We start from the raw sequence: 24,028 nt of genomic DNA on the forward strand, positions 1-24,028 counted from the left end.
AAATGATTAACCTGTAGGTGCTGTGAGGTGCCATTAAAAAGCCAAGCCTCTCCTGACGTCTTTCCTGTCCTGGCCTAGTGTGAAACCTTTAGGTGGCATGTACTTTCATTTCATCAGGATTTAAAAAGACAGTTTGATCTTTTTTGTCCAAGGCTTTCCCTGGGTCTTTCATGCCCCCGGGGAGGTCCTCCTAGCATGTGGCAGGCGCACACTCCTCAGCATTTTTGTACATGCTGGGGCACATTCCTTCTTTCCTGGGTACTCGGGGCAGGAGGGAGTTTGCTTTGTCTGCCTGTGGGGTGTGCCGTGACCAGCCCCTCCCTCGTTTATGTCCTCCATGATACAGAAACGGTGAGCAAATTTCCTACCGAGAGGGTGTATCAGGAAACCCCCAATGAAATAAACAGAAATAGAGCAGCCAGCTTTTATAAAGCCCGAAACTCACAGAATTGGAAGTCTGAGTGACACAGATATGTTAACCGAATAACCCAACTGTTTCTCAACAATGGAAAGATGTGGGATCCAGACAGCAGTTTTTGCTTTTATTTCTGCTATTAAGTGACTGCCCTCTATGTGATAAAATTGGAGAGGTGAACTGAGAGTTCTTCATTACAAATACAGCTGACTTTATCGCTTACTGAATTTTGATTCTGAGCCAGGCACTGGGCTAAGTGCTTCACAAACATAGTTTCCTTCACCCCTTCTGGCAACTCTCTGAGGTGGGTGTTAGTGGTCCCATTTTACAGATGCAGACACTGAGATTCAGGAAAGTTAAGCAGCTTGCCAAATACCACACAGCGATAAGTGGCAGTACCAGAATGCTAACCAAGGCAATCTGACTTGGTTCATTTGGTTCTTGTGAGCTCCACAACAGAGGGGCTCTGTCCATTACTTGCTGACAAGAACAAGACCTCGAACATACACGGCACTCAAGAAATATCTATTGATTAAAAGAAAGGAATGACTCCCAAAGCTACTGAAATACATATCTGAAATACAAGTACCGTGTCTCCTGAAGGTCCCTCTGCTTTTCCTTATAGCGTGTGTGTGTGTGTGTGTGTGTGTGTGTGTGTGTGTGTGTATATATATATATATATTTTTTTTTTTTTTTTTTTTTTGCTGAAGTTTGACAGTAGCCTCAGATATTTAGGAACCATTGTAATAGCGGGGTGGGGTAGGGCAGAGGTGATTTCTTATAGTTCTTTGAGTGGAATCTAACTATTAATTATAGATTTCAACAAAGTGGCTTAAATATTCCGCACATTCATTTCATTAAATAAAGTGTAATCATCTGCAGCAAATTATTCTAAAACCATCAATACTTTTTTCACTTTATCTTAGGATTAAGGGAATTTCTTGTGATTACAATATTTTATATAGCTCAGTTTCAAAATACGGCTTGATTCCAGCACATCTTCTGTGTCCGTTTTACATTTTTGACACTTTATTTTTTTAAGATAAGATTTGTAACCTTAAGATAAATTCTCTTCCTGTTGTAATTTCTTGATTATCTCTTTGTTAATGTTATTTATGTTGCTCCTCTTTAATATTTTATCTGTCTATTTACTTTTGCAATTGCAAAGCAATCCCAGATATTATTCTTCGGTCACTCTTTACTTCCTTCTTTTGATACCAGAGGGCACAACTGATCATTCAAGATGAGTGTAGAGCAGAAAGAAATCTAGAAGACCTAATTTATAGTTTTATTTTCACCTTGCAACTACTTCCCTTTCATCACTAGCAGCATAAATTTTATCTAAAAACAACATAGTGTTCAAACTCTTAGCTACTAGCAGGTGCCACATAGACAATAATAAATACTCATTAATGATTATTATGCTTATATAATGATCACTGTAGAAAACATTCTAGTTCCATACTCTTCATTGTATTGCAGGACAAATAAAGCTCTTCTTTTTTTTTTTAATTTCCAAGAGTGAAAATTTTGGTTTGGGCAAAATACATTTTTCTGTTTTAATATGAAAATTGCAAGTGTATTTGTACATACACATGCGTATATTATATATATATACACACACATACATATATGTAATAGTCCTACCCTATATGGACACCAATATTGTCCAAATAATAGAAAATGGGAAGCATACTTAGCTTCCTTTTATCTTCCTTTAAACTTTGATCTCTTTCCTCAAATACAGATCGTTAGTCTGAAATCCCCTCACGCCTTTTTCTTGTTGAGATGGGTTTTCGCTCTCATTGCCCGGGTTGAAGTGCGATGGTGCAATCTCAGCTCACTGCAACCTCCGCCTATCTGGTTCAAGTGATTCTCCTGCCTCAGCCTCTCAAATAGCTGGGATTATAGGCTCTCACACCATACCTGGCTAGTTTTTGTATTTTTGGTAGACATGGGGTTTCATCATGTTGGTCAGGCTGGTCCCGAACTCCTGACCTCAAGTGATCCAGCCATCTAGGCTTCCCAAAGTGCTGGGATTGTAGGCATGAGCTACTGCGCCTGACCAAACCACCGCGCCCGGCCCCTATCATGATTTTGACCAGAGGGTGCCTTTTATTTATCTTCTAAGATAAACACTGGAGAAAGGGAGGAGAATGAACACTGTTCAACTGCCTGCCCTGTGCCAGGTGCTGTCTGAGGCAAGGTGCATGAGCAATCTTTCAGCAAATGAATTCACCTCAGCTCCATTGCCGTTTTTTAGAGCTGCATCCTGGCCCTTGGATATGAAGAGTCCAGAAATAAAAAACACAATAGGAGAATGATTTCAGCAATTTCAAAAGAAAAGTCAGCTTATATCTAGCTGCCAGCTAGATCAAGTACCACTACAATGAGAAATATTTTCCTAGCAACTTCAAATATTGAAAAGAATTAAAATGGTAATAATATTTAATGTTTAAAACAGGGACCTTACAACTCATTAGACGGTGAAAATCTTACTCTTGTATAAAATAGACCAACCTATATTCATTTTATATATATAAACTTTTATTATTTTAATTTTGAGAAATTCCAAGAGTCCTAAAAATATGACAATACCTGTACAACCACTTAAATAGATGTTACTAATATTTTGTCATATTTACTTCATCCTATTTTTATTAATAAAACATTACTAGTGATATTGAAGTTTCTATACAACGTACCCTTCATACCATCGCCCACAGAAGCAATCACGGAATTTTGTATCATTCCAATCCACATTTATACTATTATATGCACATATATGAAATCATACTTTGCACAAACTTTTAAGATTTCAGGCGGGGAAATGAACTACTCTCTGCCTTTCATACTTAAAACCCACTCTTGTTCCCATAACCTTGTGCAAATCCAGTTACAATCTAATTATTTCAAATTCTCTAAGTCGAAGTCCTTCACCTTTTAAATAGAGTTTTTGCTTGCAGGGAGCATATTTGCTTTCAATGCAGGGACTGGCTGAATGGAGTCCAAAGCACTAGGGTTTCACATTTGTAAGTGATAAGAGGGGGAGGTGGTGACTTTCAGAGATCATGTTTCAAGTCCAGCTCTGGTTTTTATGTGTGTGGGAATGGACACAAAGGAAAACACAGCTGAGCTGCATTGTAACTCTTCCTGTAGAACCTGTTCATGTCCAGGGTGAGTAAACTAGGGTAGAAATGTCTTCCTAAAACAGCCTCCGGTGAAATTCGTCCTTGGATTCAAAGCAACTTACTTCCCAGGAAGTATCGGGCAAATCCCAACTGCCCCCCATTTTAGAAAGCTCTCTTTTCTGGGAAAATCTGCCACTGAGAACTTTGCCCTCCTCTCCCTGATGGGAGGAAAGAGTAGAATTAGGGAGGTGTCACTCGGTAGAGTTGCTGATGTCAGTAGTGTGTCAGCCGTGGGAGGCTCAGTTTGTGAAATTGAGTTACACCTAAGTGTCTTATGAAACTCAGTTCAGAACTCACCGGAGCTGCCGTCTGGGAGGGGGAGGTTGGAAGAACCCTGAGGTTTTCCCTCACATTTCTGTCCCATTTTTGGAACCTCTGGATTTAAAGAAATGAAAACCTCAAGTTTGTGGAGATTTTAAGAAATGGGTATGTAGCTTTATACTTTTATTAATTCCTCTTTGAACCTGAGTGAGTGTTGTGGTTATAGACAGCTATGTGTGCGGACCACGGAGGGCTGTTTTTAGGGTGTACTGGTTTATTTCACTGTTTGAAATTGGGGGGTCCAGTCTGAACACTTTTTTTCCCATGCCAGTGTATGTATAGAAACCTTCAGCTCATTTTGTTCCTTTACATGATGAGGTTTACATGTCTGTGAAAAGCCTGGGTTCCTGTACGTCAGGAAATGGTTTTGCTGATAGTGCATTGCAGAGAAGTGCTTATTATTTAGACTATTAAAAATAATCTTTTAAGATTCTTTGAACATAATTTTAAAATCCAGCCAAAATCTAATAATATAATGAAACCTCTGTGCTGTTATTTCCCTAATCAAGTCTGGGGGCAGAGAAGAGGAATTTGACCATGAAGTCTAAGTTGACAGGACAAACCAAGGCTCAGGACAGTACAATGTCTTATAAAGAGCTTAGGAAGCAGCCCAGAAAACACAGCAAGGTGTCCTCAATTCTGTGAATGAGCCGCTTTCTATCAAATTATTTGGTTTTCAAATGCACGTTGCTAGTAAAGTTTGTTTCTCCCAATCAAACTGACAACAGCAATAGAATATCAGTAGTGTCTATATCAGAGTGTGCAGACATTGGGAGCTATGTTCAAAAACTGGAGGTTCTAGCTCAGAAACCAAGAAGAGGCTCTGGTGTTCCTCCTACCCCTTCTCTGCCCCCAATTACTGGTGCTAGGTTTCCGTGGCATTTAGGGGAACTCTCTTCATAGGTAGGAAACTGGTATCTCAGAGAATCACCCCTGCATGGGGGTTCCGTTTTACTTTCACTTTGCATTCTTTTGACATTCAGTCTCTGATGTTATTGAAATATCCCTTTGAATATCTTTCCATTTAACTATGAAATCAACATCTTTGATAAGGCTGGTGCTTACTGGAATCTGTGCAGATTTCCTTATTATATAGTTGAGTCAGAGGAAAAATAGTGTGCATATTCTTCCACAGATGGTTGGTTTTATTGTTCAAGGAAGATTTATTGGCGAGGTGAATCTTAATAGTTAAAGATTGCTGTCAGAAGAAGGAATAAAATGGTTTCAGGTCATAGTTGATTTGTAAAAAGGCTGAATCACATATTCATACTTCATTGTATCAGTGTACCTTCTTGGAACTTATAATTGTTTGATTATTAAGCTGATTTATAGACTGAGTAAAAATAAGAATAAATAACCCTGCCTGGCTTTTCTGTTTTCTTTAGTTATTCCAATGGAAACAGCTGGAGAACTTATATTTCCGTGAGAAAAAATTTGCTGTTGAAGTTCATGATCCACGAAGGTGAGGATCAAAGACTTTTTCTCTGTGTGACCCAGTTACTGTACAAATAATGCTGCTATCAACATTTGTGTACACGTTTTTATATGAACATATGTTTTCATTTCTCTTGGGTATATACCTAGGAGTGGAATTGCTGGGTCAAATGGTAACTATCTTTAACCCTTTGATGAACAGCAAGGCTGCTTTTCAAAGTGCTGCACCATTTTGCATCCCAAGCAGCAGTATATGTGGTTCCAATGCCGACACATCCTCAATGATACTTGTTACTTTTAGTTTTGTGTGCATGTATAGTTTATGCCATCCTAGTGGGTTGAAGTGGTACCTTCTTGTGGTTTTGATTTGCATTTGCCTCATCACTAATGATGGCTGAGCACCTTTTCATGTGCTTCTCAGCTATTCATATATCTTTAGTAGAGAAATGTCTATTCAGATCTCTTGCTCATTTAAGATGTTGGTGTTCTTGGTCATTAAAAAAAAAAAAAGAAAAAAAAGCCAAGTTATCAACATTAACTGAAGTCAGGATGTTGGTTCTCAAATATCTTAGGAGAAATTCTTCTGCCCCACCCCCCTGCCAAGACAGAGTCTCACTCTGTCACCCAGACTGCAGTGCAGTGGTGCAATCTTGACTCACTGCAACCTCCACCTCCCAGGTTCAAGTGATGCTCATGCCTCAGCCTCCCAAGTAGCTGGGAGTATAGGCATGCACCACCACACCAAGCTAATTTTTGTGTTTTTAGTAGAGACAGGCTTTCACCAGGCTGGTCTCGAACTCCTGACCTCAGGTGATCCACCTGCCTTGGCCTCCCAAAGTGCTGAACCATGGCACCTGGCCTTAAGATAAATTATTAATCAGTCCTTAGTGGGAACTTTTCAGTCCCAAGATGGTTATGGATGGTTAGAGGCCAGAGGGATGAGAGGAAATACCTGTGATAAAAAGGTGACCCGAAGAGATAAGCAAAATTCCTACAAAAGAACATTAGTAACGCATCATACACACACAGTCTGTCTACCTCTTGCCTGTTCTCTCTCTGTTTCTCTCTCTCTTTCACTCCCCCTCCCTCCCTTCTACCCTCCTTTCCTTCTCCCCCTCTCCCTCCTCCTCCACCTCCTCCTCCTTCTCCCCCCTCCCCTTTCCTCTTTCCATCTGGTGTACAAGCAGCACTCTGGACAGTTTTGGACTTGCATATTTTCAGCCATTATCATTAAGTGCATTATCTGATAATGTCAGAGCCAGCCAAATGTACCTAGATCTGAAATGCTCTTTTACCTTGAATTAGGTGCTCATCCCACACTTGGTTGCTGCATCTTTAAAATCTTATCCCGGCCGGGCGCGGTGGCTCACGCCTGTAATCCCAGCACTTTGGGAGGCCAAGGTGGGCGGATCACAAGGTCAGGAGATCAAGACCATCCTGGCTAACACAGTGAAACCCCGTCTCTACTAAAAATACAAAAAATTAGCCAGGTGTGGTATTGGGCACCTGTAGCCCCAGCTACTCGGGAGGCTGAGGCAGGAGAATGGCGTGAATCTGGGAGGCGGAGCTTGCAGTGAGCCGAGATCGCGCCACTGCACTCCAGCCTGGGCGACAGAGCGAGACTCCGTCTCAAATAAATAAATAAATAAATAAATAAATAAATAAATAAATAAATAAATCTTATCCATTTATTCCTTACCACTTGTGATGGCTATACATCCTTAGAGTTTCTAACTAAAAGTTTTTGTATCATCTCTAATTTGACTGATTCTTTATCAGCTTTTGAGTTCATGTGTATGTGTTTTTAAACATGTTGTTTATCCAGAAAGAGATTACTTAGGTCTGAATTGTTTTGTTGTAAAAGGAGAAAATCAGAAACTTGGTCGCCATTTGCATAAGAGTTTTTGCAACAGAAGACAAGTAAGAGGAACATGCCTTGTTACACTGCTGCTCGCAGGGAACATTTTGCATCATGCTGGGCCAGAGGGGAATTATTTGAGTGCTTTCTTTAATCTTTCAGGATTTCAGTTTCAAGAAGAACCTTTGGGCAAAGTGGCCTCTTTGTGCAAACATGGTATGCTAACTCTTCTCTCATCAAGTCCATTTGGGTAATGGCAATTAGTCAGCATCAGTTTTACCTGGACAGGAAACAAAGCAAAGTAAGTAACTGGCATCATTTCTATAGGGACAGATTCCCGTTTTGCATTCTGTTTAGAAGATAAGCCTTCTCACAAAAGATGCAAGCACATATATTTTTGCTCTCTGCGATTTTTTTATGTTTAACTTCCAACTATTTCAGATTTTTTATATGTTTAAATGATGGGCAATATATAAGCTGCTTTATAAGTTGTAAGACTGGCCAGCTTGTTGCCATGCATGTTTGTATATACTGGTGACACTGCTGGTGGTGATGGTGCCGGTGACATTTTAAAATTAGTAACTGAACCACACCATGAGAAAATCATGTATAGTTATTAAAACATCTTAACTACAAAGCTTAAGGCTTGTGGGCTTTTCGTTTTGTTTTATTTTTTGGTCTGAAGAATGCCACTTGAATATGTGAAAATTCTAAATTATCTTCTGTGTTGATATTTTTATTGTATGTTAACTTAATTGTTTTATTAATTTGAAGTATGTTTGAGTTAATTCTGTTTCATTGTTGTATACCTCTTAGGCAAAAATTCCTTCAGCCAGGAGTTTAGACGAGATTGCAATGGATTTGACAGAGACAGGAACACAAAGGGCCTCCAAGCTGGTGACTCTGGAGGCGAAAAGTCAGTTCATCATGGCAAGCAATGGCAGTTTAATCTCCTCAGGTAACATCTTGGGATTAGAGAATGTGCAAGCCATCTTTATTTTGTTTCTTTTATCGGTCATAAACCACTTCTAAATTCATCTTTTAATCCATTCTTTTGGAAATAAATAAGCATGTCAGTAAATATGTATGCAACAGCTTTGAATAAAATTTTTAGGCTAAGTTTTTAAAGAATATGTAGAAAGTCAAATTATAAATAGGTTGTGCATGTAATATGAGATACAAGGATGGTGAGTTCCTTGGTGTGGCTTGAAAGAACATATTCCACAGCAGCTGCTTTTTCCAGCATTTAGTTTTTGATACAGATAATTGTCTAATTCTCCATGCAATATAAAATGCTGCACAAACATGATTACAAGCATACCCCTCAAATGTGATAGCTTCCCCTAAGCCCTTCCTCTGTAAAAATTCTGGAATCTCTTATCATTAACTATATGTAACTTTACTAAAATGATTCTTCCCATCTAAATCTCACTGTCAACTTGTGAATCTGAAGCATGACCTTCCTTCACACAGATTTTTCTTTTCCTTGCTTGCTTACTTTCTAAAAGAACACTCGAAACAACTCTTCAAGGACCGTCTTACCTTCTCTTCTACTCAGAAAAATGAAAATTTTCCTTGGGTGTGTCTGGGACATTAAACATTTTATTGTTACCCCCAAAATGACTGAGCCAGGATGCAAAAAGGCACATTTTCTTACCAGATTCTGTTTGATACCCAGAAGAATGAGAGAATGTTTTTCTAGTTTCCTTTTATTATGTTGAGAAACAAGGAGAAAAGAAATAAACTACCATTTAATAGCAGCTTTAGCTTAAAAATCCTTTGTCCCTTAGAAAGGAAGGAAACATCCCTTGTATAAACCTTCCCTGCCCTTCCCTCATTCCCTAGGTTCTCAAGACTCAGAAGTTAGTGAGGAGCAAAAGAGAGAAAAAATCCTTGAACTAAAGAAGAAGGAGAAACTATTACAAGAAAAACTTCTGAAAAAAGTTGAGGAGCTTAAGAAGATCTGTCTGCGGGAGGCTGTGAGTCTGCTCTTTTGGGCTCATCGAATTGTGTTTGACAACTTTGGCCAGTGTCAGTTATCCGCTCTTGATTCTGTCCTGTTTTACAGGAGCTCACAGGCAAAATGCCAAAGGAGTATCCCCTGAACGTAGGCGAGAAGCCTCCTCAGGTCAGAAGACGTGTGGGTACTGCCTTCAAATTAGATGACAACTTGCTGCCGAGTGAAGAGGTATGAACAACGCCTCTGAGCCTTTCAATTAATCCTGAGACAGGAAAGCTGTCTGACTGTAGTGGACTTTTTCCTTTGGTTTTTGAGTCTCTGCTGTATGTTATCTCACCAGCAGAGATGGATCATGTAGACCAAACTGAACTCTTTCTTTCATGCCCACTCCAGTCAAAATTGAGTTCTCACTACTTTATTCCCCAAATTATAGACAGCATCCAGTGAACTCCAAATGTTTCTCAATTGAGAGGCAGTATTATAAGAATTAAGAACTCCAGCATTAGGTTCGTTTACTTAAAATTAAATAATAGCCTTTGGCAAATAGTTTAGCCTCTCTAAAGTCTCAATTCTCAGGCCTCAGTTTTCCTCATCTGTAAAATGGGGGTAATGATTGGACTTCCCTCCAAGGCATCCAGTGAGTATTAAATGAGATAATACATGCACAGCACTGAGTTACAATCAAGTTAAAATATTTGTTAGCCAATATAGAATGTATAATACTTTCTCATTTGCATGTCATCAGCCAATATGACCATACCTATGTTTCTTGTAGAAATTTGACCATCTTAGCTTTAGAAAATTATCTGTTTTCTTCTTTGGAAATCTTTGCTATTTATTGAGTGCTTACTGTGTACCCATCTCTGAGCTAAGCAATGCACATATATTATCTCATTTAATCCTCATCCTACTTTCATAAGGTAGGTGTTATCTTCATTTTACAAATGAAAAAAACTGAAGCATTAAAGGATGAAGCTGTGTATCCAGGGTCATGCAACCAGGAATTACCAGGAAGAAGATCAACCCCAAATTTATCTTTCTCTAAAACTATGCATATGAATATAACCTTCTGCATCCATGAGCTTTGAGTTAAGAATATATCCATAAAAACTGTGATCTTCTCCCAACCCACTGAATGAATGAAAGGCCATTCCCTTCCTTGAAAAGGGAAGAGGTTTGGACTAATGAGAAGTTCAAGTTAAGACGGGTAAAGGAAAGTGTTTGACAAGGATGTCTATGCAGTAAAATTTGGGAAGGTAGTGTTCTCAAAGAACAGCTGATTCAAGAAAGTGCACAGGAAGTTTTATTACACACTACATGTAAGAGTTGGTTGTATGTGTCCATAAAAATAAAACTATCATTGTATAAATGCAGGATCCTGCTTTGCAAGAACTGGAGAGTAATTTTCTAATACAACAAAAGCTGGTGGAAGCTGCAAAGAAACTTGCCAACGAGCCAGACCTTTGTAAAACTGTGAAGAAAAAGCGAAAGCAAGATTACACAGATGCAGTGAAAAAGCTTCAGGAGATTGAAAATGCAATAAACGAATACCGAATTAGGTGTGGAAAGAAACCCAACCAGAAAGCAGCAGTGTTACCAGGTTAGTAATAAGTAAGGTTTTTTTTGAGTCCCCTACTCAATACTTAATGGTACCTAGCATGTCCAAACCAGTTACCAGTTAATTTGGTGAGAGATAGAAAGAAGAACCAGATGATCAAAACTAAGTTTTCTTTTTTATTTGTAGACAGACTTTCACTCTTGTTGCCCATGCTGGAGTGCAATGGGGCAATCTCGGCTCACTGCAACCTCCACCTCCCGGGTTGAAGTGATTGTCCTGCCTCAGCCTCCCAAGTAGCTGGGGTTACAAGCATGCACCACCACACTCAGCTAATTTTGTATTTTTGGTAGAGACAGGGTTTCTCTATCTTGGTCAGGCTGTTCTCAAACTCCTGATCTCAGGTGATCCACCCTTCTTGGCCTCCCAAAGTGCTGGGATTACAGGCATGAGCCACTGTGCCTGACAAAACTAAGTTTCTTAGGATAAAAATTATTTGGAATTTCAGTTTTGTAAGTATGTAAACTTGATTAAAAATTTCTGTAATTTATGAAGGCTATTTAAAGATATGGGCAGCACGGGCACAGCACCCCACACTATAATCCCAGCACTTTGGGAGGCTGAGGTGAGCAGATCACTTGAGCTAAGGATTTTGAGACCTCTGGGAAGCATGGTGAAACCCCGTCTCTTCAAAAAATATTTTAAAAATTAGCCAGGCGTGGTGGTGCACACCTGTAGTCCCAGCCACAGGGGAGGTTGAAATGGGAGGATCATTTGAGCCCAGGCAGTTGAGGCTGCAATGAGCTATGATTGCACCACTGCACTCCAGCATGGGTGACAGGGCAAGACCCTGTCTTAAAAAAAAGTAAACAAGATTAAAAAAATAAAGATATAGGCAAATGGTCATGATATAACATGAAATGCAGAAAAGCCCGATATAAAATTGTTACCACAACATAATCTCAATTTTATAGAAATATGCACACACAAAGACTGGCCAAGAACTATTTCAAAGTACTAATAGTTGTGAAATTTCAAGTAACTTAATTTTCTTCTTAATATTCTTCTGTATTTTCCAAGTTCTCAACATTATGTATTTATGACTTTCATTTTCAGAAAAAAAAGTAAACTGAGAAATCCCAGGTAGATTTAAAATCCAATTGACCTTACATGTTTGTTGGCATGGTTTTCAGCCTGGTGATTGAAATATGATTGTATTTTTTTGATTCTAAGAGTTTTTTTCCTTTACATTTTAACATCTATGAAATTGGGATGGTTTTGTTTTTTTTGTTTGTTTGCTTTTGTTTTTGTTTTTGAGACAGAATCTCTCTCTGTGGCCCAAGCTGGAGTGCAGTGCTACCATCAAACTTCACTGCAGCCTCGACTTCCTGGGCTCAGGTGATCCTCCTACCTCAGCCTCCCTAGTAGCTGGGACTATAGGTGCACACCACCATGCCTGACTAATGTTTTGTAGACATGGGGATTCACTGTGTTGCCCAGGCTAGTCTCAAACTCCTGAGCTCAAGCAATCCTCCCGCCTCAGCCTCCCAAAGTGCTGGGATTGCAGGTGTGAGCCACCATGCCCAGTCTTGGGATAGTTCTTAACACACTAGATGATGTGTTACAATCATACTTGGCAGTGCTTTTTCAATTAATTTATTTTTTACTGGTATTTAAAATATATATCTTAGATTTGATGAAATAAGGTGAGTGAGTTTAGAATATACTTGGGTGTAGAACATATGATTTACAAAGCAGACGTTGCTTTTGGAAAGGGAATGTACAGCATCAACACACAAGTGTTAGTCCACTGCAGCTGGAGAATGTAGAGTAGCTTTGACTGAACGTGAAATCCAGGTGGCCTTGGGGTTGGTTAATTTCTGGACCTACAGATATGGGTTATTAGCATTGTGCTTAACTTCATGACCATTTGCTATGGCCCATTCATCCTCAAACTGTGCAAAATTCAAATGTTCTCCTTTACAGTGAAAGTATGCCTGACAGCTGACTATACTGGCACCTTGCCTTCAAGCTCCACTGTGTGTCCAATAGAGAGAGTTCACTTGTCTCTGATACAGCTTAACATTAGAGATTGGTTGGAGAGCTTCCCTTCATAATGGTTTTGAAATTTATGTTGAAGGATTATATTTGCCTAGAACTTTGTGCCAAAGCACTCAACTGAATATGGAATGATTTGCAAATGCAGATCAACGCATCTGAGATACTTATCTTTACTGAATATGTTTGTGGGGGTTTTTTTTGTTTGTTTGTTTTGTTTTGTTTTGAGACAGAGCTCTCTCTGCTGCCCAGGTTGGAGTGCAGTGGCATGATCTTGGCTCACTGCAACCTCTGCCTCCCAGGTTCAAGCAGCTCTTCTGCCTCAGCCTCCCAAATAGCTGGGGTTACAGGCATGCACCACTATGCTTGGCTAATTTTTGTATTTTTAGTAGAGACAGTGTTTCACTGTGTTGGCCAGGCTGGTCTCAAATTCCTGACCTCCAGTCATCCGCCAACCTCAGCCTCTCGAAGTGCTGAAGATTACAGGCGTGAGCCACCGCACCCGGCCATGTTCTTTAACATTTGATGGATACCAGCAATAGTCAGAGTGTTATGGCCATTGCCAACCAGAACGCAGTGTCTAGGTAACTAAAGATTTAAGTCTAGCTAACATTTACTGAGCATTTACCATGTAATGCTGGGAGCTGGGCTAGGGGCTTTACATCCGTTATTCTAACGCCTCACCCCAGCACTACGTGATAGGTACTGCTGTTATCCCCATTGTGGGGTTGAGCCAGGTGATACAGATTAATTTGCCCAAAGTCTCATAGTTGATAAGTGGCAAAACCAAGACTTAAACCTAATTCAGTGGTTCTCAACCAGGGAGGCTGGAAATCCTATAATGCACAGGACAGTTCCCCAGGACAGAGGATTATCCAGTTCAAAATGTCAGTAGTGCCACTGTTGAGAAACCTGTTGAAAAGCTTGGCCAGTCATAGTGATTCACACCTTTAATCCCAGTACTTTGGGAGGCCTAGGCAGGCAGATCACTTGAGCCCAGGAGTTTAAGACCAGTCTGGCCAAATGGTGATACCCTATCTTTACTAAAAAGCCAAAAAATTAGCCAAGTGTGGTGCTGTGTACCTGTAATTTCAGCTACTCAGAAGGCTGAGGCGGGAGGATTGCTTAAGCGCAGGAGGTTGAGGCTGCAGTGAGCCATGATTGCACCATTGCACTCCAGCCTGGGCAACAGAATGAGACCCTGTCCTAAAAACAAACAAGAAAAAAAGAAAGAAGAAAAGCCCTTTCTTTCAGGGAGGGGTCAAAAGCCAAGTTATATTAAGAGTAGATTCTCAAATGAGGATTCAAATGTGTTTTATTTAACATTTAGCATTTATGATAAGAATGGCATGATTTTTCTTTCCAGTTTGTTGGTCGTAAGCACTAAATATGCAGGTAAAGTTTTCTTCCAGTGTAGAAGAAACACTGAAAACTAGTTTAAAACCAGCACTGCCTTGAAATCTGTTCCATTTTAAGAAATAATCTAATGTAATATTTGTACCATATGTAAAATGTTTTGATTTTTGTTAGTATATGAGTCGATTCTTACTATGGTAGTTAATTATTCTTAATGCACTGTAATTAATTACATTTACTGAAATGAAAATAAAATGCACTCCATTGAAAATTGTTTCTCTAAGCCCCCTCTAATTGTATAAATGCACAATTGCACTAAAGGCAGTTATTTTTATTCACAGAAGACATAATCCCCTCAGAGAGTAGCTCTTTGTCTGACACCACCACCTTTGATGATCGTAAGTGGCTCTTCCTTTTTTGGTTTAACAATGTGAGATATTCTGAAATAATTAAGATAATGTTCTTAGTTAAGTAAGGCCTATTTGTTTTTCTATTGAGAAGAAGTAGAATAAACTAACTTACATTTATGCAAAATGGTTGGGAAAGGAAGTGTATGATTAACACCTACTCAGGTTAACTCAGTATTAATAACAGGACCACAAAAATCACATGACCTCAGGAAATCAGAATGCCCTCACAGGAGTATCTAAGTCTCTCAGTAAGGACTTTAAGGCTCTCTAAAGTGTTTCTTAACTTTTTATTTTGAAGTAATCATAGAGTCATGGAGAGCTGCATGATTAATAGGAAGACTCCTTCACCCAGCTTTTCCCAATGGTGACATCTTATGTATCTGGAGTCCCATATCAAAACCAGGATATTAGATTGTACGCTTTATCACTGTATTCATCACAATATGAAATAAACTTCCATATTCTAGATAAAGGAAAGTTTATTTTACTTAGGAAGAAAGGCACAGTTAGACATTGGGCTACCTGTCATTTTGTTGTTTCATAGGGGCAGGCTGTATTGATTGTAATGGCCTGTATTTGTTCAATGTATTTCTTTTTTTCTTTTCTTTCCTTTTTGTTTTTGTTTGTTTGTTTGTTTGTTTGTTTGTTTGAGATGGAGTTTCGCTCTTGTTGCCCAGGCTAGAGTGCAATGGCGCGACCTCAGCTCACTGCAACCTCTGCCTCCCGAGTTCAAGCAATTCTCCTGCCTCAGCCTCCCTAGTAGCTGGGATTACAGGCATTAGCCACCACGCCTGGCTAATTTTTGTATTTTTAGTAAAGATGGGGTTTCACCATGTTGATCAGGCTAGTCTCGAACTCCTGACCTCAGGTGATCCACCTGCCTCAGCCTCCCAAAGTGCTGGGATTACAGGCATGAGCCACCGTGCCCAGCCGTTTAATACATTTCATTATAGAATGGGTTTACTATCAACTAATAGAGTATTTCTTTGTCATCTCTTGTACTTAATCATGATTGAGTTGGCTATCTCTGTGGTATGACTTGAATTCCAGGAAACCACCCCCACACCGCTTTATCTTCCCCAAGTTTTATGGTGCATAAAATTTCACCACTGCAGAATTCTTCCTGTGAACTGATATTTGGTCATGCTTGCCATCCCTCTTTGAAAATGTAAATATCAGTGGGAAACATAACAAGCCTCTAATGATGCAGCATAAGTCAGTTTCCTTACTTTCAATGACAGGATAAGCCTTTGGCCAAAGAGGCCTAAAAACTTTAAAAGTAAAGGTGAACAAAAATGATCCAGGCCAACTTCCCCTTGGTTCATACTGGAAGTTTTCTTTAACATAGCTTTTTAAAAGCTGCGGTATTACCCATTCCCCTTGAGTGCTTTACTCACTCAGAGTGACACCTGTTGAATTTGGCAAAAGATGGTTCAGGTCCCAGAAGAGTGTTCAGTAATTTCATTTTTTCTGGTGTATAAAATATAAAAATTAACTCCTTGAAAGTTATGATCTTCTAAAAATATCATCTTTGGAAGAACATTTTGTTCACTAAATCTTCCAATTTCTTTTTTGAGATGTTGGCAAGATATTTATTTACCTATTAATTGGCCTACTTATTTTTTCATTCACCCATTTACTTATTATAGCCAGTGACGCCTTCACTCTTGCTGGGCAGCGATCAAGTTCAGTACCTCATTCTCCAAGAATTCTTCCCCCCAAGTCTCTTGGTATTGAGCGAATCCATTTCAGAAAGTCGTCCATCAATGAACAGTTTGTGGATACCAGGCAGTCCAGGTGAGAGGTCGTATCGTCAGTAAGGTTAATGCCTCACAGCTAGGAAATTTTTCCTCCAAAATGCAATGTATGGTTGATACATTTTTACATGTTTTTATTTATCCTTCCAAAAGATGTTATCTTATAAAACTGGGGCATAGAAACTGACCCAGTTATTTGTTGGTCACAGCAAATGAAAATGTTTTTAATAAGTCTTTTAAAATGCATTTGACCATTTCCTTGACTTTACAGTCTACTTGATCTATATTAACTTATAGGGACATTAATTATCATCTGGATTTGGATATACTGTCCAGAGTTCACTTTCATAGTCACTGGTCTAAGGAAATTGTCACTAAAGTCCACTCTGCCAAACCAAGTAGCAGGACTGATTTCCAGTCCTGCAAATACACATGGAACTTAAACTCATAATCTGTAAAATACATAATCCACGCATTTTCCCAGATATCTCAGGTAAACATTATCAGGGCAGTGAGACCAGGTTTTAGAAACATGACGGCCAGTGGTTCCCAGAATTTGGCTGTATGGGTCAATCCTTAAAAAACAAACAGTTACCAGCTGTTTGCTTTGCCTAAAAAGAAATTTTCCAACAGGTTGAGTGTGGCAGCTCATACCTATAATCCCAGCACTTTGGGAGGCCAAGGTTGGGAGGATCACTTGAGCTCAAGAGCTGGAGACGACCAGTCTGGGCAACCTAATGAAGCCCCATCTCTACAAATTTTATAGACAAGAGTCTCTTTGTGTCACTCAGGCTGGAGTGCAGTGGTATAATCTCAGCTCACTGCAACCTCTGCCTCCTGGGTTCAAGCAATTCTCCCACCTCAGCCTCCCAAGTAACTGGGATTACAGGCATGTGCCACCACACCTGGCTAATTTTTATGTTTTTAGTAGAGACAGGGTCTCACCATGTTGGCCAGGCTGGTCTTGAACTCCTGACCCCAGGTGATCCAACCACCTCAGTCTCCCAAAGTGCTGGAATTACAGGCATGAGCCACTGTGCCCAGCCCAAAATTTTTTTTTTCAATTAGCCAGATGTGGTGTTGCATACCTGTAGTCCTAGCTACTTGGGAGACTGAGGCAGGAGGATTGCTTGAGCCCAGGATTTCACGATTGAAGTGAACTATGATCGTGTCACTGCACCCCAGCCTGCGCAACAGAGCAAGATGCTGTCTCAGAAAAAAAAAAAGGAAAAGAAAAGAAAAAGAAAACAAAAGAAACATTCAAACAAGTAGCACCATGAATCCATGAAATAAATGACATTTTTATATCAAAAATATATTCACTATCATTGTTGTAGTAATACTAATCAAATGAAGTTAACATTTCACTTAATGTAATGTTAATTTCATGTTATATTAACTTCATATAACATTTCTATTGAGCACTAATTTTTTTTTTTTTTTTTTTTTTCTGAGACGGAGTCTTACCCTGTCACCCAGGCTGGAGTGCAGTGGCGCCATCTTGGCTCACTGCAACCTTCGCCTTTTGGGTTCAAGCTATTCTCCCCCCTCAGCCTCCCAAGTAGCTGGGACTCAGACGCCTGCCACCACACCTGGCTAATTTTTGTATTTTTAGTAGAGATAGAGTTTCATCATGTTGGCCAGGATGGTCTTGAACTCGTGACCTCAGGTGATCTGCCCACTTTGGCCTTGCAAAGTGCTAGGATTACAGGCATAAGTCACTGCACCTGGTCACTATTGAGTACTTACTGTGTCCCAGATACTGTTTATGTTTTTCCTAGGTAATTTATTAACGGATTTAAACTTCACGACAACCCTGATAGTGTTACTACTGTCATTACCCTTTACAGATAAGCACACTGAGGGCCAGGGACCATGAATAACTTCTTTGGGTTCATCAGCTAGTAAACATGGGAATCATGGTTTGAACCTAGGTAGCCTAGAACTTGGCAGGATCCAAAGCTTGCGATCTGATTTCACTGAATTTGTTATACCGCATCTCAGCAAAGATGGGAAGTATTTGCTCTACAAGGGCCAAAAATAAAAATCAAAAAAATTTAAATAAAGGAAATTATTCTCAAAATCAAGGTGGATTATTAGATTATTCAAGTTGGATAAATTGTGATTTATGAAAATATAACCTACACATTGTTATATTTCTATTTTATTTTTATTTTATTTTATTTTATTTTATTTTATTTTATTTTATTTTATTTTATTTTTTGAGATGGAGTCTCACTCAGCCACCCAGGCTGGAGTGCAGTGGTGCAATCTCGGCTCACTGCAAGCTCCGCCTCCCAGGTTCATGCCATTCTTCTGCCTCTGGGTCCCGAATAGCTGGGACTACAGGCACCCGCCACCATGCCCGGGTAATTTTTTTGTATTTTTAGTAGAGACGATGTTTCACTGTATTAGCCAGGATGGTCTTGATCTCCTGACCTCGTGATCCACCGACGTCGGCCTCCCAAAGTGCCGTGATTACAGGTGTGAGCCACCGCACCTGGCCACATTGTTATATTTCTAATTTGTTAAAGGCCAGTGAAAACTTTATCACATATCAGCCCAGTTTGTGGATTAGCATTTAGGAACTTTTGCCTGAAGTGGTAAGAGATCCAAGGAGCTACAGCTGTGCTAGCCAGTTTAATTAAAAGTAAATAAAATTTAAAATTTGGTTCCTCAGTCATGCTAGCCACAATTCAAATGCTCAGCAGCCACATGTGGCTAGTGGCTATCATATTGGTCAGAACAGACACAGAACATTTTCATCATTGCAGAAAGTCCTGTTGGATAACATGAGACAAGTGAGCTTCTTATGTTAGGGAAAACAAAGCTATTTCAGCAAAAGGAAGAATTATAGCTGGGAATCATTGTCTTAAAAATTATTATACCCACATCTCCAGTCACTTACGATGGACTTGCTCTTTGATCCAGCAATTTCACTTAGGAATTTTACTACCGAATCAACTGACTACATGTAGGATGCTCATTGTAACCTTGCTTACACTAATGGCAAATTGAAAACAAAGTACATATTCAACCAGTGGATTATTTAAACAAATTATGGTAAATCCATACAATAAAATGCTATGCAGTCATTAAAATAACACTGTAGACAAATATTAAGCAACATAAAATGTTAGATACAACTTAACTTTTTAAAAAATGAATGTTGAAAAAGAATATATAGTAAATCTCTTGTTTTCTTGTTAAAAAATGAATACGTATGTTTATATATAGATACATGCTTATAAGTTTATGTGCTTAGGAAAAATAATCTGTAAACATTTAGTGTTGACTGGCTATATATAAGGTATCAGATTATATAGGCAGTGTCTCAGAGCGCCTGTAATCCCAGCACTTTGGGAGGGTGCGGGGGGCAGATTACTTGAGGTCAGGAGTTCGAAAACAGCCTGGCCAACATGGTGAAACCCTGTCTCTACTAAAAATACAAAAACAAACAAACAGAAGATTAGCCAGGCATGGTGGTGCACACCTGTAATTCCAGCTACTTGGGAGGCTGAGGTGGGAGGATCACTTGAACCCAGGAGCCAGAGGTTGCAGTGAGCCAGGATTGCGCCACTCTCCTCAGGCCTGGGTGACAGAGTGAGACCATCTAAAAAAAGATTATAGACATTTAAATTTTTCTTTATATCTGTATTTTTAAAGTTTTCTCTAATGAACTTAGACTTGCTTTTGTAGTAAGTAAAATTTGATCAAAATTATTTTTAGTTAAAAAATATTAATTTCCATCCTGGTTAACATGGTGAATCCCTGTCTCAACTAAATATACAAAAAAATTAGCCAAGTGTGGTGGCAGGTGCCTGTAGTCCCAGCTACTCAGGAGGCTGAGGCAGGAGAATGGTATGAACCCGGGGGGCAGAGCTTGCGGTGAGCTGAGATGGCGCCACTGCACTCCAACCTGGGGTATAGAGCGAGACTCCATCTCAAAAAAAAAAAAAAAGAAAAAGAAAAAATTAACTTCAAATTGTGTGTCACTGTGCTGGGAAGTAGACATAGTGATTTAAGGATGTTGCTCTTAGTCCAGGGACCAGCAAACAACAGCCCAGTGGCCAAATCCATCCTGCTGTTTTTCTGTAGCCCATGAGCTAATAATGGTTTTTATATTTTTAGGTAGCTGGTGATGGGGGGATCAAAAGCAATATTTTATGACATGTAAAAATGATACGAAATTTAGCATCCATAGGTCATTTTCTTGGAACACGGCCACACCCATTCTCTTATATATTATCCCATGGCTGCTTTTGCACTGTAATGGCAGAGTTGAGTAGTCGCTATAGACACCACCTGACCCACAAAGCCAGTAACTATTTAGTATTCTAGACTGTTTACAAAAAAGGAGTGAACTGAATTATACATCCATCCCTGTTCACCACCAAGAGTTGATCATCTAAGGACTGTTTTGAATGTTCAGGTGCCTACATAAACAGCTCTAGTTGCTTTGAGTCTTTTTATTCAATGTACTCTTTATTAAAAGTCCTTTCTTTCCCTACATATTTGTGACTCAGAAAGTCAGACCATACATGCTTCCCCTAAAACTCATCTAGAATGTACCAGGAAGTATCCTGGTGGTTTAGTGAACCACAAAGATGCCCTTCCTATCTTTCTCCCTATTTTCCCTTTCCTTGGGCTTCTAGTAAGTTTCCTATCTGCTTATGACAAATTTGCCAGAGATGTTGAGAGACTCATCATTTCCTGAATTCTTTTTCTCATCACAGAGAAATGCTGTCGACACACAGCAGCCCTTACAAAACTCTGGAGAGGCGGCCCCAGGGCGGACGAAGCATGCCCACCACGCCAGTTCTTACCCGAAACGCCTACAGCAGCAGCCACTTGGAGTAAGAGAGCTTCATTCTCATTGCTTTAGCTGTGTTGATTTTTGCTTTGAGGTTCTGTCTTGCTTTGTTGTGTTTTTTAATCATTTCAAGTGACTTTCTATAGCAGGACCTTGTTTTATGGTTTTACATTTTCTGCTAACTTATGGTTTCAAATATGTTGGCAAAGAAAATGTATTTGACTTGTTCAAATATACATTAGATTTTTAGTACCTTAATTTCCCCAGTCACATATTACCATTCATTATTCAATGGTGAGGATGAAGTTAGTAACAATAGCACCATTTGGAAATGTTTGTGAGTGCTGTGCTAAATGTTTTATATGCACTGGATTATTTAGTCCCTACAGCAAGCCTTTTGTGAGGTAGATATTAGATATTGTTTTCATCATCATCTTACAAAGGAGTAAGCAAGATTCAGAGAGGTTAAATATCTGGCCTGAGCTCATACAGCTGGGAAATAGCAGTGCCATGACTCAGCCCAGACACCCCTGACCTCCACTTGAATGTACCATGTCTTCATATCCTCTAGGAAGACAGGACCCTCCAAAGACACGTTGGGATTTTTTGGTTTTGTTTTTGTTTTTTCCAGGCTCTGATGCAGACTGTGCATCCTCAGTCTATGTCTTTCCCTACCCTTAAGGAAGGATTTCGCTTGTGGAACTAACAGAACCTGGTTCTTTTCTCATTTTGACTATGGTAATGAATTTACGTGTGAGCCAATAGATTTGGTGAACCAACGGGTTCTGTTGTGCCGTCCGCTTTGGCAACCTTCAAAGTCCTATTGCGATTCACGAGCTGTTCAGTCATTCAGCATGGTATTCTTTTTTCCTATTTGGGTCCTCCTTTTCTTCTTGGTGTTGACAAATTTGCCTTTCTCCTCTTTCAGACCCGAATCTTCCTCTCAGCACTGCCGCCAGCGGAGTGGAAGCCTGGAGTCCCAGTCCCACCTGCTCTCCGAGATGGACAGCGATAAGCCATTTTTCTCCCTCTCCAAATCCCAAAGAAGCAGCAGCACAGAAATCCTCGATGACGGGTCTTCTTATACAAGCCAATCAAGCACAGAGTATTACTGTGTGACACCAGTTACAGGCCCCTATTACACCACCCAGACCCTGGACACTCGCACCAGGGGTCGGAGGAGGTCAAAGAAACAGAATGTTTCTACTTCAAATTCAGGAAGCATGCCCAACCTAGCACAAAAGGATAGTTTGAGGAATGGTGTCTACTCAAAGAGTCAGGAGCCACCATCTTCCAGTTACTACATTGCTGGGTACACGCCCTATGCAGAGTGTGACTTTTATTACAGTGGTAGTTATGTCTATGAGAATGACACCGAGGGACAGTATAGTGTCAACCCTTCCTACCGGTCCTCAGCCCACTATGGATATGAGCGCCAGAGGGACTACAGCAGATCCTTTCATGAAGATGAGGTCGACCGGGTACCCCATAACCCATATGCAACTCTCCGGCTGCCAAGAAAGGCTGCCGCAAAATCGGAGCACATCACCAAAAACATCCACAAGGCCTTAGTTGCCGAGCACTTGCGTGGCTGGTACCAGCGGGCCACTGGGCAGAAGGATCAGGGGCACAGCCTGCAGACCAGCTTTGACTCAGACAGGGGATCACAGAGATGCCTGGGGTTTGCGGGGCTGCAAGTACCTTGTTCTCCAAGCAGTCGTGCATCCTCCTACTCTTCAGGTGAGAATACTGTAAAAACACGTGACACCTGGATTTTATTTACATCATGTTTCCTGCCCACCCAGAACTGCTTCACGGATCATGAGACCAGTACCCAAGGTCAAAAGAGTGGCAACCATTCGGTGGCAGAACCCCACAATAAGAATTTCCAACTTAAAAACAGTTCTTTCCAGCTCTCCAAAGAACTCGGTACACGAGTCTAATGAAGCAAACTGTAGATTCAAATCCAGCAAATATTGGTTGAGCACGTGCTCTCTGTGCTGCCCTGTGTTAGGTTTTTTTGTTGTTGTTGTTGTTTTTTTTTTTTTTTTTTTGAGACAGAGTCTCGCTCTGTTGCCCAGGCTGGAATGTGTTAGGGGTTTCACTTGCTTTATCTTTTTAGGATTTACATTGACAGGCACATCTCTTAAATGTGTTCACGTCATTGAGGTTTGATATTTTTAAAGAATAAACCCTCAGGTAAGCAGAAAACATTAGAATTATACATCCATTGTTGTTTACCACCAAGATTCAATCATCTAAGGACTGTTTTGAATGCTCAGATGCCTGCATAAGGCTCATAAGAATCCTGATAGGACCTGGCATTGATTAAGTCCTGTTCTAAGTAATTTGCCTTTTTTTTTTTTTTTTTTTGGTAGAAACAGGGCTTAGGTCGGGTCTTGCTATGTTGCCCAGTCTGGTCTCAAACTCCTGGCCTCAAGCAACCCTCCTGCCTTGGCCTTCCAAAGTGTTGGGATTACATGCAAGAGCCACAGTGCCTGGCCATGCATATTGTAATTCAGTATTCATATATACCTATGTTATGGTTGACTTAAGGGATTTTCAAAGATAATTTTGATTAGAGATGTTTCCTTTTTACCCTTGATATTGACTTTGGCCCCTAACTCTGCAAACATTTGTGGAGGACTTCCTGCCTACTCCCAGTTGTGCTAGGTACTTTAAGTAGAGAAATAGAAGATAGGGGAGGCTCTGTGTGTGGTTTTATTTATTCAGCAAATGAGCAGGCACATTCAAAATGCGGAGGACCCAGTGTTGAACTAGTTCCTGGTCACGATGAACTCAGAGTCAGCAGCTGGAAGAATATTTAAAAATTAAGCAATTTTAAAACTCTGAGAAATGATTTAAAACTCTGAGAAATTCTCAAACTACCAGAAAACCTA

At 40.0% G+C, this 24,028-nt stretch overlaps 1 protein-coding gene across 3 annotated transcripts in view; it reads left to right on the forward strand.

The window, feature by feature from the left end:
- FRMD4B (FERM domain containing 4B) overlaps positions 1 to 24,028 on the forward strand; it is a 363,826-nt gene that overhangs the window by 329,254 nt on the left and 10,544 nt on the right. For all 3 annotated transcript variants that reach the window (XM_007984946.3, XM_007984948.3, XM_073009939.1), the window contains 10 exons: positions 5,313 to 5,389; positions 7,382 to 7,520; positions 8,036 to 8,177; positions 9,065 to 9,198; positions 9,288 to 9,407; positions 10,554 to 10,779; positions 14,490 to 14,546; positions 16,208 to 16,355; positions 21,052 to 21,171; positions 22,057 to 22,868. In XM_007984946.3, coding sequence (XP_007983137.3) covers positions 5,313 to 5,389; positions 7,382 to 7,520; positions 8,036 to 8,177; positions 9,065 to 9,198; positions 9,288 to 9,407; positions 10,554 to 10,779; positions 14,490 to 14,546; positions 16,208 to 16,355; positions 21,052 to 21,171; positions 22,057 to 22,868 — 1,975 coding nt within the window. The remainder of the gene's footprint in view (positions 1 to 5,312; positions 5,390 to 7,381; positions 7,521 to 8,035; positions 8,178 to 9,064; positions 9,199 to 9,287; positions 9,408 to 10,553; positions 10,780 to 14,489; positions 14,547 to 16,207; positions 16,356 to 21,051; positions 21,172 to 22,056; positions 22,869 to 24,028) is intronic.

Source organism: Chlorocebus sabaeus, chromosome 22 (genome assembly GCF_047675955.1).
Source record: "Chlorocebus sabaeus isolate Y175 chromosome 22, mChlSab1.0.hap1, whole genome shotgun sequence".
In the NCBI taxonomy this organism is placed as follows: domain Eukaryota; kingdom Metazoa; phylum Chordata; class Mammalia; order Primates; family Cercopithecidae; genus Chlorocebus; species Chlorocebus sabaeus.